The sequence below is a fragment of the Theropithecus gelada genome, chromosome 7b (assembly GCF_003255815.1).
Source record: "Theropithecus gelada isolate Dixy chromosome 7b, Tgel_1.0, whole genome shotgun sequence".
Taxonomy (NCBI): domain Eukaryota; kingdom Metazoa; phylum Chordata; class Mammalia; order Primates; family Cercopithecidae; genus Theropithecus; species Theropithecus gelada.
In genome coordinates, this window is record NC_037675.1 from 66,864,206 (window position 1) to 66,885,910 (window position 21,705).

The 21,705-nt window shown below is 34.2% G+C and overlaps 1 protein-coding gene across 6 annotated transcripts in view; it reads left to right on the forward strand.

Moving 5' to 3' along the window:
• The window catches only part of FUT8 (fucosyltransferase 8), a 352,844-nt gene that overhangs the window by 145,502 nt on the left and 185,637 nt on the right, over positions 1 to 21,705 (forward strand). For 4 of the 6 annotated variants that reach the window (XM_025391950.1, XM_025391953.1, XM_025391952.1 and 1 more), the window contains one exon: positions 18,983 to 19,412. The exons of the other annotated variants lie outside the window; for them this stretch is intronic. In XM_025391950.1, the coding sequence (XP_025247735.1) occupies positions 19,210 to 19,412 (203 nt within the window). In that variant the 5' untranslated portion in view covers positions 18,983 to 19,209. The remainder of the gene's footprint in view (positions 1 to 18,982; positions 19,413 to 21,705) is intronic. 6 annotated transcript variants of the gene reach the window in all.

The following is a 21,705-nucleotide window of genomic DNA, read 5'->3' on the forward strand; positions in this document are numbered from 1 at the left end:
GTCTTTAGCATATAAAACTGAGCCATAGTATCCCACAATGGTTGTTCCATAATTTATTTGTTTCCCTTATTTTGTGAGATATATACTCTATGCCACTAATCTGGCCTATGTATTAGTGAATTGAATACCAGCCAGTGATACCATTATGATTCTTCTTACATGCAGTAGTAAAGATTAGCCTTTAAAGGACTTTCTTGCCTCTTGTATGAAGAGTGCATGTTTACTGCACTTTTGAATCCCTACTATTCTGTAGAAACAGTTTTGAATCTGTTTGAATTTGCACCTTTGAATCTACTGTTCTTCAGAAACTGTCCTCTGGAAAGATTGTTAATGTTTATTCATTATGTGTGTTGTATATAACTAGGAATTTTTAATTTTTTTTGAAACGGAGTTTTGCTCTTGTTACCTAGGCTGGAGTGCAATGGTGCGATCTCGGCTCACTGCAACATCCGCCTCCCAGGTTCAAGCGATTATCCAGCCTCAACGTCCTGAGTAGCTGGGGTTACAGGCATGCACCACTATGCCCTGCTAATTTTGTATTTTTAGTAGAGATGGGGTTTCACCATGTTGGTCAGGGTGGTCTCAAACTCCTGACCTCAGGTGATCTGCCTGCCTTGGCCTCCCAAAGTGCTGGAATTACAGGCGTGAGCCACCACTCCCGGCCATGACTAGGAATTTTTTTTGCAATCCATTTATCTCTCCTTATAACTATTACATGTTGTGTTTAAGACCCTGCAGCTTATCAAGAGTTGACCTGAATGCAAGTTATTTCTTCGAAATTACATTTGGACGTATTTCTGAACATCTACGTTTGACATTTTATGCACATAAAAATAAATGAGTAAACATAGGAAAATGACTTTGAATCTTAGTTCTAATTCTTCTAAGGCCGGATTTAATTTATTTTCCTTAGGATTTTGAATATAGGTATTAAATATATTTGGATAATATATATGGGCTTATTCAACAAATATTATTAAAGAGCTTGCTCTGTTTTAGGTGCTGTGTGTACTCTTAGCTCTTGCTCTACTGATGTATATCTTTTAGTATAGGAAATAAATAAGCCAATTTGTGTTATGATAGAGAATAATGAAGGAGGGTGAGTTTTTATTAAAAAACATAGAGTGTTGTATGTAGCATTCTTGTAGGGTATTACAGTCATTTTTTCGTTCTTTCTTGTTTTCAGGGTACCAGTTTTTTTTGGAGCCCACCCTCAGGGATAAATTCTGATTAGTCTAAGCTGGTAATGGGAATCTCATTCCACTTGTCAGTGATTAATTTTACAAGGGACAGGTGACTCAATCTTGGCTAATAAGATGTGTAAATCTTCAGGGGAGACTGTCTGTCAGTGGTTTCCTCTCAAAATGAGACAGATTCCCAGTTGTTCTTTTGCACATAATTGCATATGGCTGGAATTGAGGCAGCTAACTTGCTACCAGGAAGAAAGTTAGCTAGAGGACAAAAACTGATAATGCCTAGGTAGAATAGAAAGGTGAAAAGGGATTTTTCAGTTTCATTGAACCCCATTGAATTAGCCTTTTTGCTATTGAGAAACTAAAATTTTCTTATTTTTAAAGTCACCTTGAGTTGCAATTTCTCTTGTATCCTAATGTGTCATAATTGATACTGGTTGTCAGGGACTTTTTTTGGAAAAGAAGTATAATTTAAGTAGAGATCTGAATTATAAGAATGAGCCAAAGGTGGAAGGAATAGCAAGAACAAAGGCTGCATGTTGGGTAAGAACTTGGCATATTCCAGAAACTGGCAGAAGGCTGGTCTACTTGGTTTCTAAGCAAGGGAAAGATAATAACTAATATTTATAGATTGTTTTACTGTGTACATATCACTTTTATGCATATTATCATATAATCTTCACAATTATATGAGTTTCTATGATTATGACTACTAGTTTATAGCAGGGAAAACTGTCCATATGTGATTGATTTGAAATGGTTGCTCTTCTATTAACACATCATGGTGCCAATGAAGTATGTATTATTTATGTGCATACACACACACAATCAGAGAAAATGGTGATATATACACATTTCATTTGAATTTATTAGTATTACCATTTTTCAGCAGTATTAATTTATTTAGGGCTGAAGGTACAGATGACAAGTCCAGATTTCTGGACTCATTTGAGTAGTTAATTGTATCAGTAAACACAACCTGGTGTGTTATTGTGTGTAATTGTTAAGGTGAGTGAGATATTCTTGATAGGAACCTTATAAATGTGATTATGTGTTTGTACTTTATAACTAGGAAGATTAATTTCTAAGGTATTGGCTGATTTCAGCAAATTAGTATTTTGTATTCATGTATTTATGATGCTGGCATTTAAAATTCATATGTGTATATGACACTACTGATAAGAAATATGAAGTATGATAGATGAGTATAAGTAATGAATGGAAATCAAATTTTATAATCTTGGTAGGAGTTATATGAAAATTTTCTTTTCTCTCTCCTGCCCTGCCCTCTTTTCCTCCCCGTCTTACCCTCTTCTCTCTTTTCATCCTCTCCTCTTTCTTCCCCTGCCTTTTGCCTTCTCTCCCTCTTTTTCTTTTGTTTTCTTCATTTCAGTTTGGTTGGTTTTACTAAGTGCTTTTACATAAAGTAAAAATTTATTTCAACTAGCTTTAAAGGACCATTTTAATTTACAACACTATTTTTACTTGTTCCTTTCTACTTCTTTCTTACATTAATAAACACATCACTTATAGATTACCCTTTTCCCATATAGGGAGCAAAACAGAAAGATTTTAATAAATTCTGTAACAATATTTAATTAAAAAATAAATTGCGATCAAAGGAGAAGATATTTAAAAGATAGAGTCTTGGGCACGTATTAATCCTGAATTGGATTGGATTATATATGTACTATATATGGCTCTTAAAATGTACAATATAATTGATAATTAGCTTTTCTTTAAAAGTTTTATTTATAATTCTCTTTATCAACTTAAAAAATTTGTTTTCTAGTAGTTCGTTAATGAAGAAAATGAGTTTAAAATATGTCATGCTCAATCTGTTAGCTTGTAACAGTCATTTGTTAAATTTGTTAAATAAATGACTTCACTTTTCTGTTAAATTTTTCAGTTTATTCTATTATATTGAATTACTTCAAGAAACACTTTGTAATGATTTTGGTTTTTACTCTTTTCAGTTGTTAAAAAAGTAAATTCATAACTCTTATAACCGCAGTGTATGTTTATTGTGATTTAGGAAATCACTATTATTTGAATAATTTATGCTGGTTCCTTTTATTCTGAGAAAAGGTTCGGCTACTAAGAAGGTTCAGTACAATTTCTCCAGTTTGTTAATTGTATTACTAATTATTTAAGTTGATTCTTACTGTCTGAAATTTGTGAAAAATATAGTTTTCACATTAACATTTGGAAAGTTGATTACATCTATATAATAGATACTGTTGAAATTTTTTTCATTAAAAGTAAGAATGTACTAGTATGGTGATTTGCTGAAAAAAAAAGTCTCATTGAAACTTAAATGCAAGGACATAATTTAGGCATTTAATGAAATAACTTTCAATTATTGACATTTTCAATTATAGTCACAAAATAGGGGTAATTGAAACTTTCTCTTAAAATTTTTGTCAACCTTATTGGAACATAATTTATATCAGCGAATCCATATTAAGTATATAGTTAGGTGATATTTCTTAAATCTGTATCCTCATGTAACTGTCATTTCCTTTCTAAATCAGTCATCTTCGTACTTGCTGGCAAGTACTAGTCTGATTTCCATCACTATCTGTTAGTTTCTTTGTTATAGAACTTCATAATTTTATGAATTTAAGTTTTTAAGTCATTAAGCTGTTTAAGTAATCTATTCTTTATTGAGCTTCAGTAGTTTGTTTCTTTTAGGAAATCTGTCCATTTCAGGTATGATGTCACATTTATTGACTGAAAATTATTTGTAATATTTCCTTATTACTCTTCTGTGGTATCTGTAGTGATACTACAGATAGTGCCTGTTTCATTCCTAATATTAGCAACTTATGTTCTTTTTTTTTTCAGCTTGTGTCCTTGTGCCCTTGATTAGTCCAGCTGGAAGATTTTTAATTTTATTGATCATTTCAGGGAACCCATTTTTTTGTTTTCATTGATTTTTCTTTGTTGTTTATCTGTTTTATATTACGTTCATAGAGTTTACGCTGTGAACCTTTTACCTATTTCACCAAACTTTCAAATACTTTTATACCTCTTGAGGTATAATGTAGGGACTTTAAAACAGTGTCCTTCCTTTTTTTTGCTTGTTATGTTTTGTGTAAGTATTGTCATGTATTTTACTATTATGTGTGTTGTAAACCCCATAATACTTTATTATTTTAGCTTTGAGTCAAATTTATTTTGAAAGAAATTAGAAATGAGGAGGGGGCAGGGTGAAAAAAAGAGACATTAGAAATGAGAAAAAATTTTATTTGTATTTACCCATATATTTAACATGTCTGTTTAAATCCATCATTTACATTCAAGTTTCTATCCACAATCATTTCTTTCAGCCTGAAAAGTATCTTTTTAAATATATCTTGTAGTGTGTATTGGCTGGCAACAAATTCTTTCCATTTTTTGTTTTCCAAAAATATACTTATTTTGCATTTATCTTTTTTTTTTTTTTTTTTTTTTTTTTTTTTTTTTTGAGACGGAGTCTTGCTCTGTCACCCAGGCTGGAGTGCAGTGGCCAGATCTCAGCTCACTGCAAGCTCCGCCTCCCGGGTTTACGCCATTCTCATTCTCGTGCCTCAGCCTCCCGAGTAGCTGGGACTACAGGCGCCTGCCACCTCGCCCGGCTAGTTTTTTGTATTTTTTAGTAGAGACGGGGTTTCACTATGTTAGCCAGGATGGTCTCGATCTCCTGACCTCGTGATCCGCCCGTCTCAGCCTCCCAAAGTGCTGGGATTACAGCATTTATCTTTTAAAAGCTTTTTATTTCAGAATAATTTTAGAATTACAGAAAATTAGCAAAGAGAGTACAGTCACTGTATACTCTATGCCCATGTTCCCCTAATGTTAACATCTTACGTAGCCATGGTACATTCATCTAAACTATTAAATTAACAGTAGTGAAATACTCTAAACTACAGACTACATTTGAATTTCAGCAGTTTTTCCATAGTGTCCCTGCCTTGTTCTAAGATTCAATTCAGGATACCACATTACATTTAGTCATTGTGTCCCCTTAGACTTCTCTGATCTATGGCAGTTTCTCAGTTGTTTGTTTTTATAACTTTAATAGTTCAATACTTTTGAAGAGTACTGGTCCAGTATTTTGTTGAATGTCTCTAAATGAGGATTTGTCTGATATTTTCTTTTATTATTAGACTGGATTCATGGTTTTGGAGGATGAGTACCACAGAATTGGTGTGTGCTTTTTTAGTATCATTTAGAATAGTTTCATCACTATAAAAGTTACTCTCGAAGGCACTTTATAATCATCCCCTCCTTGTACTTTCAACACTGAACTATTTTTCAACCTATAGTTTCTCCCTTTCCATAATGTCATGTAAATGAAGCACACACAATATGTAGTCTTTGGTTTTGTATTCCTTCACTTAGCAACATACGTTTAAGATTCATTTTCTTGAGTAAATCAGTGGCTTCTTTTTATTACTAACTAGTATTCCTTTGTTTTCTATGTATCATGTTTGTTAATCTGTTCACCTGATGAAAGCCATCTTGATTTTTTTTGTAGTTTCTTGTCTGTTATGAATAAAGCTGCTGCAAACATTTGAGATTAATTTTTTTGTGAAAAAATATGCTTTTATTTTTCTTGGGTGGATTAACTTTGAAACCTCAAACTAAAACTTCTTACAGAAATCATAGGGGAAAATATATTGGACTTTGGGTTTGGCATTGAATTCATAGACTTAGTACCAAAACCACAGTCTATAAAAGAAAAGAAGTCAGTGTATTGTATTATATTTTAAAAATTTAAAAATTTTGCTGTGTGCAAGACACTGTTAAGAGAATAAAAAGATAAGCCACAGACTGGGAGAAAATATTTGAAAATCATGTATTTGTTAAAAGACTTATGTTCAGAATATATGAAGAACTCAAGTCTCAGCTGTAAGATAACAAACAATCTAAAAAATGGGCGAAAGATCTCAAAAGACACTTTACCAGAGAAGATACATGGATAGAAAATAAGCACATGAAAAGATGGCCAGATGTTCAGTGTCATTTGTTACTAGAAAAATACACACTGAAACCATACTTTGATACCACTGCATTACACAGCTACTAGAATTACCTTTAAACAAACTGACAGTACCAAATGCTAGGGAGATTGTGAATCAACAGGAGTTCTTCTTATTCATTGCTTCTGACAACTCAGAATGGTGCAGCCACTTTGGAATAGAGTTTGGCATTTTCTTGTAAACATACATTTTTCATGTGACCCAGCAATCCTACTCCTAGCTATTTGACCCAAGTTAGCTGAAAGTTCACATTCACAGAAACCTACTTTTATTTTTGAATATATTTTTACTGAATAATGTAGTGTAGTTTTGTCATTTCTTTTTTTTTCCAGCATTTTAAAAAGATGTTGTCTCATTGTCTTACTAGATTGCATTTTTTTCTGATGAGAAGCCCCCTGCACTTCTTTGTTACCATGTATGTGTTGTTCACCCCCAATCTTGTGGTTGTTTTACCCTCTAAATTATGGTTTTATTTGTATTTAAAAATAGATTGCAAATTCTATATATACCCATAGTTAATCATATTTTCCATGTACATTACTTCAAATTTGATGATAATTTTTTTTTCCGAGAAGTCCTTTTCTGAAGCCAAAGTCAAAAATGGGGAAATGCTTACAGATTTCCAACTGGCCCCAAAAAGGATATTGTAAATGGCTTTTTGCCTAACTAATGATGATGGATAACTTTCATTTGCCTTTTATCATTTGAACAGTTTTTTGTTCATAATAATAGTTACTGTAAGGTGATGCCGCTGTGGTGAAGCTGTAAAACACTGTAGTGTCTGGCAGTAAGTCCTATCAACAGTGGCTACCTGGATTAGTCTGTTTTGCGTTGCTCTAAAGGAATTCCTGAGACTGGGTGCTTTATAAAGAAAAAAGATTCACACAGTGAAAACCCGTCTGTACTAAAACCACAGAAAATTAGCTGGGCATGGTGGTGCATACCTATAGTCCCAGCTACTTGGGAGGCTGAGGCAGGAGAATCGCTTGAACCTGGCAGGTGGAGGTTGCAGTGAGCTGAGATCTCGCCGCTGCACTCCAACCTGGGCGACAGAGCGAGACTCTGTCTCAAAAAAAAAAAAAAAAAAAAAGATTTACTTGGTTCCCAGCTTTGCAGTCTGTAGGAGAAGCATAGTGCCAGCATCTACTTCTGGGTGAGAGCCTCAGGAAACTTCCTGTCATGGTGGAAGGCAAAGGGGGAGCAGTGTATCACATGGCAAGAGAGGGAACAAGAGAAAGGGGGCAAGAGAAGGCAGGAGATATCAGGCTCTTTTTAACAAGATCATTGTGTGTCCTGATGAACCCATCATAAGTTGAAAATATCGTGAGTTGCAATATGTTTAATACACCTAATCTGAACATCATAGCATAGCCTACCTTAAATGTGCCCAGAACAATTATATTAGCCTACAGTTGGACAAAAATCACTTAACACAAAAACTATTTTATAGTAAAGTGTTGAATATTTCGTCATTTATTGAATACTTTACTGAAAGTGAAGAAGAAAATGGTTGTAGTGTTACTCAGAGAATAGTTCCTACTGAATATATATTGCTTTTGTACAATCATAAAGTTGAAAAATTAAGTTGAGCCATTGTTAATTTGGGGATCATCTACATGGTATTTTTTGTTCTACAAGTTATATATTTTTGTTGTTTTCTGTTTTCAACATTTTTTCTTTTAAATCCTTGCACACATTTTGCTACTTGTTTTGTCTGCTGTCATCATTGTTATTGCTGTTTTCTGGATCTGTTTAGATGGACCGATTTTCTTCCTGGTTATGGGTTACATTTTCCTTCTTGTTGGCATCATAGTATAAAATATATATTTTTGGCAAAATAATTAATAATTTATTCAACCATACTTCTGTTGATGGGCAATTATGTTGTTTTTCCAGTTTAGTGCTATTGCAGACAATGATGCAATGAATATGTGAATGCATTTTGTTTACATACTAAAATGCATCTTAGCATAAATTCTTGCGAGTGGAATTTCTTGTCAAAGGGCATATGTATGTAAATATTTGATATATAATGCCATATTACCCTTTGCATAGAGTACACATATTTATATTATTTAAATAAGTGCTGAATTATTTTTGAGTTTAAAAGACAACCCTCCTTTGACATGACTTATAGCACAACAGGCCAGGCTTTTAGTTGTTTGGTTCTTCAGCAGATTGTCGCATACTCATCTTCTGGCCTTAGCATCAAAGTCAAGCTACTTGAATGTGATTCTTGGAGACATCCTTTTCACACAGTCATATGCCAAATGTGGCCATTGTTCATTTTCTTGTTAGACTTAAGAAGTGTCAGTTTGATCATATTATAAATGGTACTACATTTTTTGTTATGTCTAATGGAATAATTGAGCTATATCTATAGGAAATGTAGGAGGGAGAAATGAGGAAGTATTAGTCAAAGGGTACAGAGTTTTGGTTATAAAGATAAGTCTCAGAAATCTGTTGTACAGCATGGTGCCTATAGTTAACAGTACTGTATTGTATGGTTAAAAATTTCCTAAGAGGATAGGTCTTATGTAAAGCGTTCTTACTACAAACACACAAATTAGTAATAGTAAATAAGAGTGGGAGAAAACTCTTGCAGATGATGAATAGGTTTATGGCATAGATTGTGGTGATGAGTTCACAGGTGTCTACTTTGCAAGCTCATCAAGTTGTATATATTACATATATATACACACAAACTTCTTGTATGTAAAAATGTTTAAAAGAATGTTGAATTTTAAAAAAGAAAAAGACAACACATCCTAGCCTGCTTATATTTTGGGGGAGTTGTGATGATGGTAATGGTCACAACAGTGGCAACACAGTTATTGTAATCATTGTAAATTTAATAGAGACTGTAGAGACTTGGTTCCACTTCTGAAGATTTTTTTTTCAGTATGGTTGGATCTTACAAAGGTGCTAAATGTTTGTGATAAAACTTTGAAAGTAGCTTAGTTTCAGCTCTGCGGTAAAATCTTGACGTAATGATCATCTGTTTATATATATAATTTTAAACATTCTGTAATACATAAGGATTTGAAGATTACAACAATAAATTTGCCATGTTTTATTCTGACACTGTACATATATTTTGATTTTCAAATTATAGTATTATAACATTTTGTGGTGTGCAGGTGGCAGTGTTCAATTTTATGCTTAAACAATAAAATGATAGCATAAAATGCAATTATTTGTGGAATAGTTTATATTCAATTTCTGCTGCATCACTCAGAATGTTAGTTGCTGTCAGAAGAGGCTTTTTTTCTTTTTTGGTTGTTTGTTTTAGTGGCATTACTTCACTTTGCAATTAGAATCTACTATAATACCTATTGAAGGCAGGGATTTGTGTCTGTCTTGTTCACTGCTACATCCTCAATGCCTAGGATATGTAGTGTATTTTATGTAATAGAAACTGAATGAGTAGTTTTTGAACATATAAGTGAATGGATCATCGTGTTGTGTAGATTTAGGTAAAATGTGTGGTAGATTTCTTCCAGTTGCTTTCCATTATAAATGTTGATAAGAACCATGCCGCATATTTAAAAAATAAATAAAACTTATATAACATGAATGACTGCACTAAATGAAGTATATTATTTAGGAGGTCAGTTACTTACTGGTAGCATAGTAGAGAATGCTTCTAAAGTGACCATCCTGAAGAATAGAGACTGCAGCTCATTGTCATTTATTTTATTAATACTTCAAATATGCTCCCTTCTCTCCTGCAGCTGTGAAACTTTTCCTGGCCTTCTCAGGAACTTTCTCTTCTCTGTTTTCTGTTGTGAATTATACTTTCATTTTTTAATTCCATTTTATCTTCACCACTGGCTTTTTCTTTGCTATACCTTTTGATTTTATTTAATAAAAACTACTTGTCGCTTTGGGGAAATGCCATCTGATGTTGGAAATGCTCTGTATCTACACCATTCATAATGGTAACCACTAGACACAGGTGGCTATTGAGCAATCAAAATGTGGCCTATTATGCCTGAGGAAATACATTTTGTTTCTTTTTTCCCCAGACAGGGTCTTGCTCTGTCTCCCATGCTGGAGTAGAATGGTGCGATCACGGCTCCCTGCAGCCTCAGCCTCCTGGGCTCTAGTGATCCTCCCACCTCAGCCTCCCAAGGAGTTGGGACTGTAGGCGTGCACCACCAATTTTTAATTTATTTATAGAGACAGGGTCTCACTGTGTTGCTCAGGCTGGGGAAATAAATTTTTAATTTTAATTCTAATTTAAATAGTTCTAATTTAATAGTAGCTATTAAAGCAGACAGTGTAGCTCTGGGTCTTACTATATACATAATTATTAGTCTACCTTCAAATAATATATCAGTTCATGTGTAGTGAGAACTTGACTTCTGTGCACTTCCATTTCCTCCCTCTCATCTTTTTTATATTTTGTCATATGTTTTACATCTACATATATTATAAACCCAGTGATACATTATTGCCATTTTGAGTTTAACAGCTTTTTAACTTTTAATGTGGTTAAATTAAGCGAAAATATCTCTGAATTTTTAGATTTCACCATTTCTGGTGCTATTTTTGTGTGTGCAAATCTGCATTTTTATCTGGTATCATACTCCTTGAAAAATTTCATTTAACATTTTTTATAGTACAGTTTTGCTGGCACAGAATATTTTTTAACTTTTTTTTTTTTCCTGGAAGAGTGTTGATTTTGTCTTTATTTGCCCTTGTTTTGCCTTCATTTTATCCAGTGAAATGTATTTTCACTGGATCTAGAATGCTCAGTTGCCGTTTTTCCCCTCTTGGTATTTTAAAGATGATGCCCCATTGTTTTTTTGACTGGCCTTCTGTATTACATGTAGTGTGTTCCCTTTTTTTTTTCTCTGTATGTAATATTTCTTTTTTTCTAACTACCTGAAAAATTTTTCTCTTTCAGCTTGTTTTTTTTTTTTTTTAAGCAGGTTTTTGTCTACATTTTAAGTTTGCCCTACTAGCAATTCTCTGCATTTCTTTGAGCTGTGGTGTTTTATCATTTTTTTACTTTGGAAAATTCCCAGCTAACATCTCTTTAAGTATATTTTCCTCTCTGTTCTTGTTTTCTTCACAAAACTCCAGTTACACCTGCACTAGATCATTGGATATTATACTACAGCTTTAAAATTCCTGTTTTGTTTTGTTTTTTAATTTCAGTCTGTTTCTTCTTTTTGGGTTTCATTTTGAATAATATCTGTTTACCTCTCTTCAAGCTCACTGATTTGTTTTTAGCTTTGTCTAATCTTCTGATAATTCTGTTGAAGATTTTTCTGACATTTCATTTTTATGTTCATTTAGCATTTCTTTTTTGCTGAATCTCTTTATCTGTTTTTTGTATTTTGTTCATATTTACCATGAGATCCTTTAATACATAAATTACAATTATTCTAAGTTTTCTGTCTGATAAGTCAAATATCTGATTCATTTATAAGTCTGGTTCTGGTGTTTGCCTTGTCTTTTGACTATGGTTTGGGTTTGTTTTTAACTTTAAAAATATATATATATGTGTGTGTGTGTGTGTGTGTGTGTATATATATATATATACACATAAAAAATTGTTTTTTGTTGCATGCCAGACATTTTAGGTAAAGGGCAACAAAGATTGAGGTGGATAGTATTTATGCTCAGAAATGGGTACCCTTCTTCTTTGATGATGTTTGTACATGTGTGGATTGGGATGGGGCAGAGATTGAGTCAGTCCAACAGTGACTTGAGTTGGATTTGTTTTTTTGTTGTCATTGTAATAGTTAAATTCACTGAATCAGAAACTTGAAATTCCTGCAGTAGCGGACTGCTTGCTGCTTTTTCATTCTTGGTTTGGAGACTGGGGTGCTGGAGTGTTTCCTCAGTGTTCCAGCTCCATCCTTAGCTTTTAGCAGGTCTTTGGATGCCTGCATCACAGCATGACCTCTCTTCGTATTCTTTGTAACTTTTGATAATATGTACCTTCTATTTTTGATTGTTTGTATTTTCTTATCTTTCTTTGAAGATTGTTGAGTTTTATTTTGACAGGCAGATAATTTACTTTTGGATTACACTGATCCTTTTGTAGCTTGTTTTTAAGCTTTGTTAGGGCTCTTGTTGGCATAGCTTTTATTCTATAACTGGAGTCAGTAGACTTTGGTTTATGAGCCATATCTGATCCACAGCCCGTTTTTGTATAGTCCGTGAGCTAAGAATGGATTTTACATTTTTAAAAGGTTATAAAGAAACAAAAATAAAAATTAAGAAGTATATGTGACAGAGACAGTATATGCCTCGCATAGCCTAAGATATTTATCTTGCCCTTTACAGAAAACATTTTCTGATTCCTGCTTGCTTAATTCTCATTTCTAAGGTGTTCTATTTCTTGGATTTTTACTGAATGCTGCAGGTTTTCTCTGTGGTATTTTTATTGTACCTGGTTGGAACTCATAGGTCTCCCAACTTTGCCTAATCTTTGAGGTGTGTTCAGCTTTTAGCTACCCAGTATTAAATTTTTCTCTTTCTGATAATTGTCCTTTGCAAGCTTCATGAATTCTTACTATAACTTAGTTTCCTGCCAAAGACTCAAAGGATCTCCTATGCAAAATTTGGAGCTTTCCTTCTGAGTATCTACCTCCTCTTTAGTATAATGACCTGCAAATTCCACCTACCTTAAATTCCCTGCACTTTGGTCTTTGTCTTCTCACCTGAGGAAGATGGCTGTGATTTGTTTGGGTTCGTTCTTTCTGTGCTGGTGTTCAGCAAATGCTTCTAGGCCGAAGGGTGAAGTGATTATAGGGCTTACTTTTATTGTTAACTTTCTCTCAGACATCAGTCTTCTTTGACCTTTGCCCAATATCTGAAAACAGTTTTTCTAAATATGTTTTTAAAAGTTTTCTAGTTTATATATGAGGCTAAACTAGTAGTAGTTATTCTTTCATGGTTGGAGATGGAACTCTGTTCAGCAGCTATTAATAAATAATGCTTTTTTACCTCTGGTATTAGTATAAACCAATAATTGTAATTGTATCTGTTAAATCTCTTATTTGCTGTAAATTGAGTTTTGTTTTATGATATGCATAAGAGGTATTAGCAGAATACATAAGGAAACGTGATTAATATTCAGTTCTGTCCTGCATCTTGAATGCCTATTCTGTGCCCAAGGCATTCTACAACTTGCTAGAGACGGAAAATAACACATGAAGTGAAGATCAGGCTTTTAACCTTCTAGTGAAAGTAGACATATGTATTAATTATTTATTGCTACATAACAAATTACCTTTAGACTCAGTGGCTTAAAGCAACCATTTATTATCTGTTGGTCAGAATTTAGGGATGGTTTAGCTGGATCCTCTGGCTAAGCTCCATCTCCTAGGTGAGGGTCTTTAAAAAGCCTGCATTCAAGATGTAGACCAAAGCTACAGCTGTATTGAGGCTTGACTGGTGAGGGTGCATTTCTAAGCTTGCTCACATTCACATGGTCATTGGCGGGATTCAACAACCTTGTGAGGTGCTTGTGGTCTTAGGACTGAGCACTTGAAATCTTTGTTGACTGTTGTCTAAAGGCTGCCCTCAGTTCCTTTCCACATGGGCCTCTCTGCATGATGGCTCACAGTATGGTAGCTTGTATCATCAGAATAAGCAAGCAGGGACAATGTGAGCAAGACACAGAAGCTCCAGTCTTTTGTAACCTTACCTTAGAAGTGAAATTCTGTCACTTTTACCGTATTCTATGTAAGAAACAAGTCACTAGGTCCAGCCAACACTCCAGAGGAGGAGATGATACAAGGACATGAATAGTGGACACAGAGATAGTTGGCAGCCATTTCAGAAGCTGCCTGCAACAGCATGTGGCATATTAATTATATAAATAATCATAAATGGGTCTGTAAAAAATGTAACAACATCAATATATACCACATAATAATTTGCTGCATCGTGAGCTGAGGTGCTTCCCTGTTGATGATTATTTTATTTAAGCCTTTTCCAGTATTCTCTAGGAGAGGTGGTATTTATTATCTCCAGTTTACAGATTGTTCAGTGAGGTTACCTAGCTGTGATGTAGCAGAACTGAGACTCCAGTCTAGACACTGCTGATTCTAGCACCCATACTTTTAATTTCTATGTCTTGTCAGCATTAAAATAAAATTACTTTTTTTGGAGCACTTCTTATGCGCCAAGCATTATAAGTGGTTTATATAATGTTAACCTTATTTAAGGCTCATAGCAACTCTATTAAGTCTCCTTATCTTACTGATATTACACTCTAGCTTCCAGATTCAGAAAAAGTACTTTGAAAAATCAAATATATTTATTGTTCCAGAGACATTAAACAAATATTATCCAAAGAATCTCTGTAAATACCAAAAGAAATGAAACATTTAAATACCTTAGTACCTTAAAAAAGTGGTATCAATGTAGCATAGGCAACATGCCGAGATTTTGTCTCCCTCTCTCTTTTTTTTTTTTTTTGGAGACAGAGCCTTGCTCTGTCGCCCAGGGTGGAGTGCGGTGTTGCGATCTCTGCTCACTGCAACCTCTGCCTCCCAGGTTCAAGCAATTCTCTGCCTCAGCCTCCCAAGTAGTTGGGATTACAGGCACCCACCACCATGCCTGGCTAATTTTTGTATTTTTAGTAGAGATAGGGTTTCACCATCTTGGCCAGGCTGGTCTTGAACTCCTGACCTTGTGATCCACCCGCCTCAGCCTCCCGAAGTGCTGGGATTACAGGCGTGAGCCACTGTGCCCAGCCAACTTTTCTGTTAAAAAAAAAAAAGGTGATATCACTAATTAAATACATTTGCAAAAAGAATCCTGGCACATTTCAGTTCATTTGGTATTTTGCAGAAGAAGAGTACTATGTGAGTCTTTAGTAGTAATAAATTTATAAATTCTTGAAAAGAAAGCCCACTCTGAGAACAAATCTCAACACTGCTATATAAATTTTAGTCAGAAATTAGCTGATATGTGTAATTAATTTTTAAATTTTTTTACTGATTTGAACTATTTTTACTAATACTTTCACAAGTAAGTTGAGTGGCTTTCATATCAAAGGCTGTACATACTTTCTTCAGTCATATCGTTGTCTTTGCAAAGTGAGTCTTCTAAATGAAGAAAATGTAAGATACATTAGTTTTTGATGGTTAAAAGGCAAACCATAAGACTCTTTTGGCTGGATGTGGTGGCTCATACCTGTAATCCCTACACTTTGGGAGGCTGAGGCAGGCGGATCACCTGAGGTCAGGCATTTGAGACCAGCCTGACAAAATGGTGACATTCCATCTTTACTAAATATATAAAAAATGAGCCAGGCGCACCACGGCAGACACCTGTAATCCCAGCTAGTCAGGAGGCTGAGACAGGAGAATCTCTTGAACCCTGGAGGTGGAGGTTGCAGTGAGCCAAGATTGTGCCACTGCACTCCAGCCTGGAGACAGAGCGAGATTCAAAAAAAAAAAAAAAAGGACTCTCTTGGTCTTTTAGGCCAATTAAATTTAATCAACCAAGGAATGTCTTTATAAGATATATGTTGACAATAATAAATATGAAAGTTTATTAATGACCTTATTTTTGAACCATTTCCTTATAATAGCATTCTCTCACTTTCTGCATTGCCATTTACCGTCTTAAGTAGGGCATAAATGCAGTTTAAGCTGTATTCATTAGTGCCAACTAAGTGTCAAGTACCGTTCTTAGTGCCTGGGATACATCAGTGAACACAATGAACAAAAATTATGGCGTTTATATTTTAGCAAGCATGGTTCAGACAATAAACAGTAACCATAAGTAAGTAACCATAAGTAAGTAAGCATTGTAGTTAGTAGATAGGGAAAAAATTCTGTACTTGTTCTTTTAAACCTTGTTCTTTTAAACCTTGCAGAGGAAAATTGCATAGAAAACTACTTGTTTTTCAGCTTAACTTGGTTTTGTTGACCCCAAAACTGGGGATTTAAAAAATACTGGCAAAGACAAAAAAAAATCATGGGAAACAGTCTCTCCAAAAACATAGTTCAAATGATGCTATTAATTTAGAAAATGACCATATTTTGCTCCTATAATAATGTATTGCTTTTTACAACTCAAGTATTACCAATATTGATGTATAATATAGTAATTTAATGTCTTATAAATTAATGGTTTATAAAATGGTTTATAAAATAGCTTGGAATTAACTAGGATATAGTATAGTTTCAGCACATAAGTATAGTAACATTTTACAGTGTTGCATATGTTGTCACAAAATTATTAATTGAAATATTAATACTTACATTTTTTGGCTGACTTACTGAATTGAATCAATTTCTTATGCCATCAGAATGAATTTATTTTTTATTTGGTTTTTAAGTCACAGAGCCCTGGATATCTGTGTTTTTTTTTTACATAAGATGAAAAGTAGGGGATACCTGAGTTTAGAGGAGTGGGGATTTGAGAGTTTTAAGAAAGGAATGGTAATGGTTTATAAAAAATTGAAAGTATTTTTTGTTATACAAATTTTGTTTTTCAAAATTTGTTTCTGTAAACTTTTGTTACTGTTCAAGTTATGCTGGCTTTAAATATTACAATTTTTATTGTAATCCCAAGGAAAATGTTTCAGCATGTCTTTTTATTGTTTAAATTACTCTTTTTAAGAAAGCTACCTTTGCTTTGGTTGTTTATCACAGTTGTCTGTTTTCTGTGTTACTTTTACAGTGAAGGGAAAGAAAAAAATTTTAATATCTGATACACAGTTTACCCTCTGTAGCTGCAGTTTTAGTATTGTTGATTCAGCCAGCTACAGACCAAAATATTTGCCCAAAAAACCCCCCAAAATCAACTATCTACATAGCATTTCAATTGTATTAAGTGTTATAAGTAATCTAGAGATGATTTAATGTGTTTGGGAGGATGTGTGTAGGTTATATGTAAATACTACGCCATTTTATGTAAGAATCCCAAACATCTGTGGATTTTGGTGTCTGTGAAGGGTGCGGAGGGACAACTGCATATCTTAATAGCTTGGAATTAACTAGGATATAGTATAGTTTCAGCACATAAGTATAGTAACATTTTACAGTGTTGCATATGTTGTCACAAAATTATTAATTGAAATATTAATACTTACATTTTTTGGCTGACTTACTGAATTGAATCAATTTCTTACGCCATCAGAATGAGTTTTTTTTTTATTTGGTTTTTAAGTCACAGAGCCCTGGATATCTGTGGTTTTTTTTACATAAGATGAAAAGTAGGGGATACCTGAGTTTAGAGGAGTGGGGATTTGAGAGTTTTAAGAAAGGAATGGGATGAACAATGGAGTCAATAAAAAGAGTGTTTTTGATAGATTTAAGAATAGTTATTAAAACAACAGACAACTTTTTACTTAGATTATTCCTTTTTAATTTGGTTTTCAAACAGTTCTCAGCAAGTACAATCTTTTTCATTGTATGTTTTTGCCATTGTAAATCAGTAACATTAAGGTAAATGGTGTAGGAGTAAATGGGAAGGAAGTAGAGTGTTTCTAGGACAACCATTTGAAGAGATTTTCTTCTCTTTGAATATTTGGTGTTTTAAAAACAATTGAGATTTAAGGTGCAAAAGTGGAAAAATAGTGGCCCTGTGCTCTGATTTTTGAAGCCTCTTCTCCATGTTTTCTGCTAATCTTTTTACCACTAATTGGTGGTCAAGTGCCCTCACATTCAGTCTTGTATACAGAAACTATTTCTTGTTTTTTCTATCTTCTTTTTTTATATGGAACTCTGTCTAGACATATAATTTCTTTTCTATAGCTTTAAAATTATCAAAACATTTTTAAAATTAAACATTTTTATAGAGATGGGGTTTCACCATCTTGCCAGGTTGGTCTCGAACTCTGGGTCCAAGCAATCCTCCTGCCTTGACTCTTTCCAAAGTGCAGGGATTACAGATGTCAGCCACGGCGGCTGGCCTGTCAAAAGGTTTTAAATTATATTTTTGCCTACAGAATCTCTCTTTGGGGAGAAAATAGTTTGGTTTCCAAGGGAATTTTAAGCCTAATGATGGAGAAATGACAAATGATACCTGTAACCAAGCCTGGAAAAGAATGTGCGTTTGTAGTTTAAGATGCACAGTAACTAGGATATAACTGGTACTAGATGTTTGTTGTAATTGTTGGTATTTTTAATAAATTTGAAGAAGCAGTAGTCTAGCCTGGTTCATTTGAACCTTTGCTTCTGATATTTGGAATGACTGCCAGCTGGTTAATGGCTATGATAACCTTTACTTGGCTAATATGCATGTCAGTTTTAGAATTCATCCTAAAAGTGACAGTTTGCCTGTCACCTGCAGAGTTAAGTGGTATGATGGCAGCTGAACAATGAGGGAGGAGAGTGGAGTTGAGAACTGGTAGAAATGAAATCACTCATACAGGGAACATGTTTTTTCTTGAGATAATGAATATACTAGCCCAAAATACGTGGTTGAGTATATTTTGTTTTTGATTGATTGTTCAAAGATACAATTTTTAAGTCTTCGTATATAAGCTATTGTATAATTATGTAAGAAGGAAAAGAAAGTGATGATGGCACTTTGAGGACTTTCAGGCTTAGAGCTAATTAGTCTGTTATCTGGTACAGCACTAATGTACATGGCTGATTTAATATACAGATTAACAGATTTAAAGCTTTTACCCTTTACTTGTTATTAGGCAGTTAGGTTATCTTCCAGCTTGTTGGCCAGTCAACACCAATGTGTTTCCTTTAACTCCAAGAATCTCAGCATATGCTGTTTTATATATCTTAAATAATTTAAATACATTTCTTACTCTTTCCACAGCATGTAGAGTCCATGAAGTACAGGACAATAAAGCTTCCTACACATATCACCAGAAGGATCTCTTTGAAAGATTCACCACAGGACTACCAGAGAGAATAATTTGTCTGAAGCATCATGTGTTGAAACAACAGAAGTCTATTCACCTGTGCACTAACTAGAAACAGAGTTACAATGTTTTCAATTCTTTGAGCTCCAGGACTCCAGGGAAGTGAGTTGAAAATCTGAAAATGCGGCCATGGACTGGTTCCTGGCGTTGGATTATGCTCATTCTTTTTGCCTGGGGGACCTTGCTATTTTATATAGGTGGTCACTTGGTACGAGATAATGACCATCCTGATCACTCTAGCCGAGAACTGTCCAAGATTCTGGCAAAGCTTGAACGCTTAAAACAGCAGAATGAAGACTTGAGGAGAATGGCCGAATCTCTCCGGTAGGTCCTAAAATACTGAAGGAAGAATGATGAAATATTGTACTTTGTTTTTAGGTGTAGGGCTTCATTCCTCTAGGAAAAATAGTTAATTATTTTTATAACCTGCTGTCTTTGCCAAAAGACAGTTTTCTATCTCCGTATATTTAATACAGAGCAAGTTTGTGCAACCCACAGCCCATGGGCCACAGGTGGCCCAGGACAGCTTTGAATGAGGCCCAACACAAACTTATAAACTTTCTTAAAACATTCTGAGATTTTTAAATTTTATTTTTAAGCTCATCAGCTATCATTAGTGTTAGTGTGCTTTATATGTGGCCCAAGACAATTTTTCTTCCAGTGTGGCCCAGGGACACCCCAAGATAATTTCTCCATAGTGGCATCATTATTTTGCATATCAATTTTAATGTAGAAAAACTATGCCATTTAATTTATGTACTTATATTTCATTTACAGTTACATATTAAAAAATTTATGTATTAAATCCAAACTATGATTTAAACTAGTGTATAGTAAAAATTTTATATGAACTGTAACAAAGATATTCTAATAACTGGGAGGCTGAGTTAGTCTAACTATAACTTATTAAAATGTAGACACAAAAGTTTATCGTTAAACAACTGGATCTGGAATGCGGAGAATGATTATCATTGCTATTTCTAGTCTGTAAAAAATGTGACATATATCTATTAGAAGGCATCAACTGTTTGGAAAACCAAAGTCTCCTATATATTTTCAGGGAGCAAGTAAACATAATATTACATAGGCGATCTCTGAATTTTTTTGCAAAGTTATTGAGGTAAAACATTACCTAATATCTTATATGCAAAGATGATCATGTAGTACTTGCTCTCTCAAACTAGACAAGCTAGAAATGAAGATTTGAGAGTCATTACTTCAGAGGTGGTAATTAACGCTAAGGGAAGTGGTATAGAGAAAAAGGGCTGAATTTCATTTCTCTTTGAGAAACACATAAATTAAGGAGTAGAAAGTGGAAACATCCAGTTGTGCAGAAAGCTTTTAGAATAGTTGGGGAAGAATAGAGGGAGAGAGCTGTTACGGAAACTGAGGAACATTCTGTGAGGGAAGAATGTAGTTGGCAGTGTTAAATTACCCTTGATGCTATAGAGAGGATACCCATCGTCCTCTCATTTTCTACTCTCACTGCCCTTCACTCTTTGTTTAGAACTCGGATTTTTCCCTTTGTCTAGAGTCATAACTTTTTCTTCACCATAACATTATTTGGGTCCTTTTATGTCCTTTGAAAGGCAGTGCTAGGTGTTAAGACAAAAATGAATGAAACATTATTCTTGTCATTTGTTGTAGTAGTACCATTCAAGAAGATAGCAAGCGGTCAGGGATTAGAAAGTGGATAGAACTTCTTGAATTTGTCTATTATTTTCTTTCCTACTTGGGGTACTCAGGGAACATCATAGAGAAAGGTGATCTTTCAGTAGCGTCTTATTCATTCTAAAGATTGATAATTTAGGGGTTAGTAATAATAGCTGTCATTTATTACATGCCAGGTACTGTGCCAAGGACTTTGCATGGATCATCTCATTGAATTTCACACTGTCTTTCTGAGATGTTAGTACCATTTTTGTAACCGTTTTACAGATTAAGAATTATAGAGATGTTAAGTAATTTAATTTGCTGAAGGTCACACTTTTCACAAGTGGTACAGCCTACTTTGAATCCTAGTAGTATGACTCCAAAACCTAAACTCTGGATAACTGTATTGCCTTCCTGAGCAGAAAACAGAGAAATCAGTGACCTAAACGTCTTAGTATGAGAAGTATGAGATCATCAAGAATAGCTACTATTCTCGTTGATTTGGGGGTTTGCTTTGATTGTAGTAAAATCTCCTTCTATATCATGGGAATTTTGCTCCTAAAAATATTTTTCCCCTTAACAATTTAGGCTCATAAATAATTGCTCACTTTTCTTGTGGTTCCATCTTCAATACTGATATTTCAGTTTGTTTATTTCTGACTGCCAAATGTCTTGTTTTTGTTGCATGAAGGGAAAGCTTGCCTTTAGTATGGGTTTTTCTTTCTGCAAAATAATCTTTAGGTCTATTAAGTAACTTTCTTTATATTTTTATATGTTGAAATTAATTTCTTTTTTTTTTTTTTTTTGAGGCGGAGTCTCGCTCTGTCGCCCAGGCTGGAGTACAGTGGCGCGATCTCGGCTCACTGCAAGCTCCGCCTCCCGGGGAAATTAATTTCTTAACTACTACATTTAAATGTAGAGACTACTTCTAAGAGCTGAATCACCTAAGTCATATGGTATTACC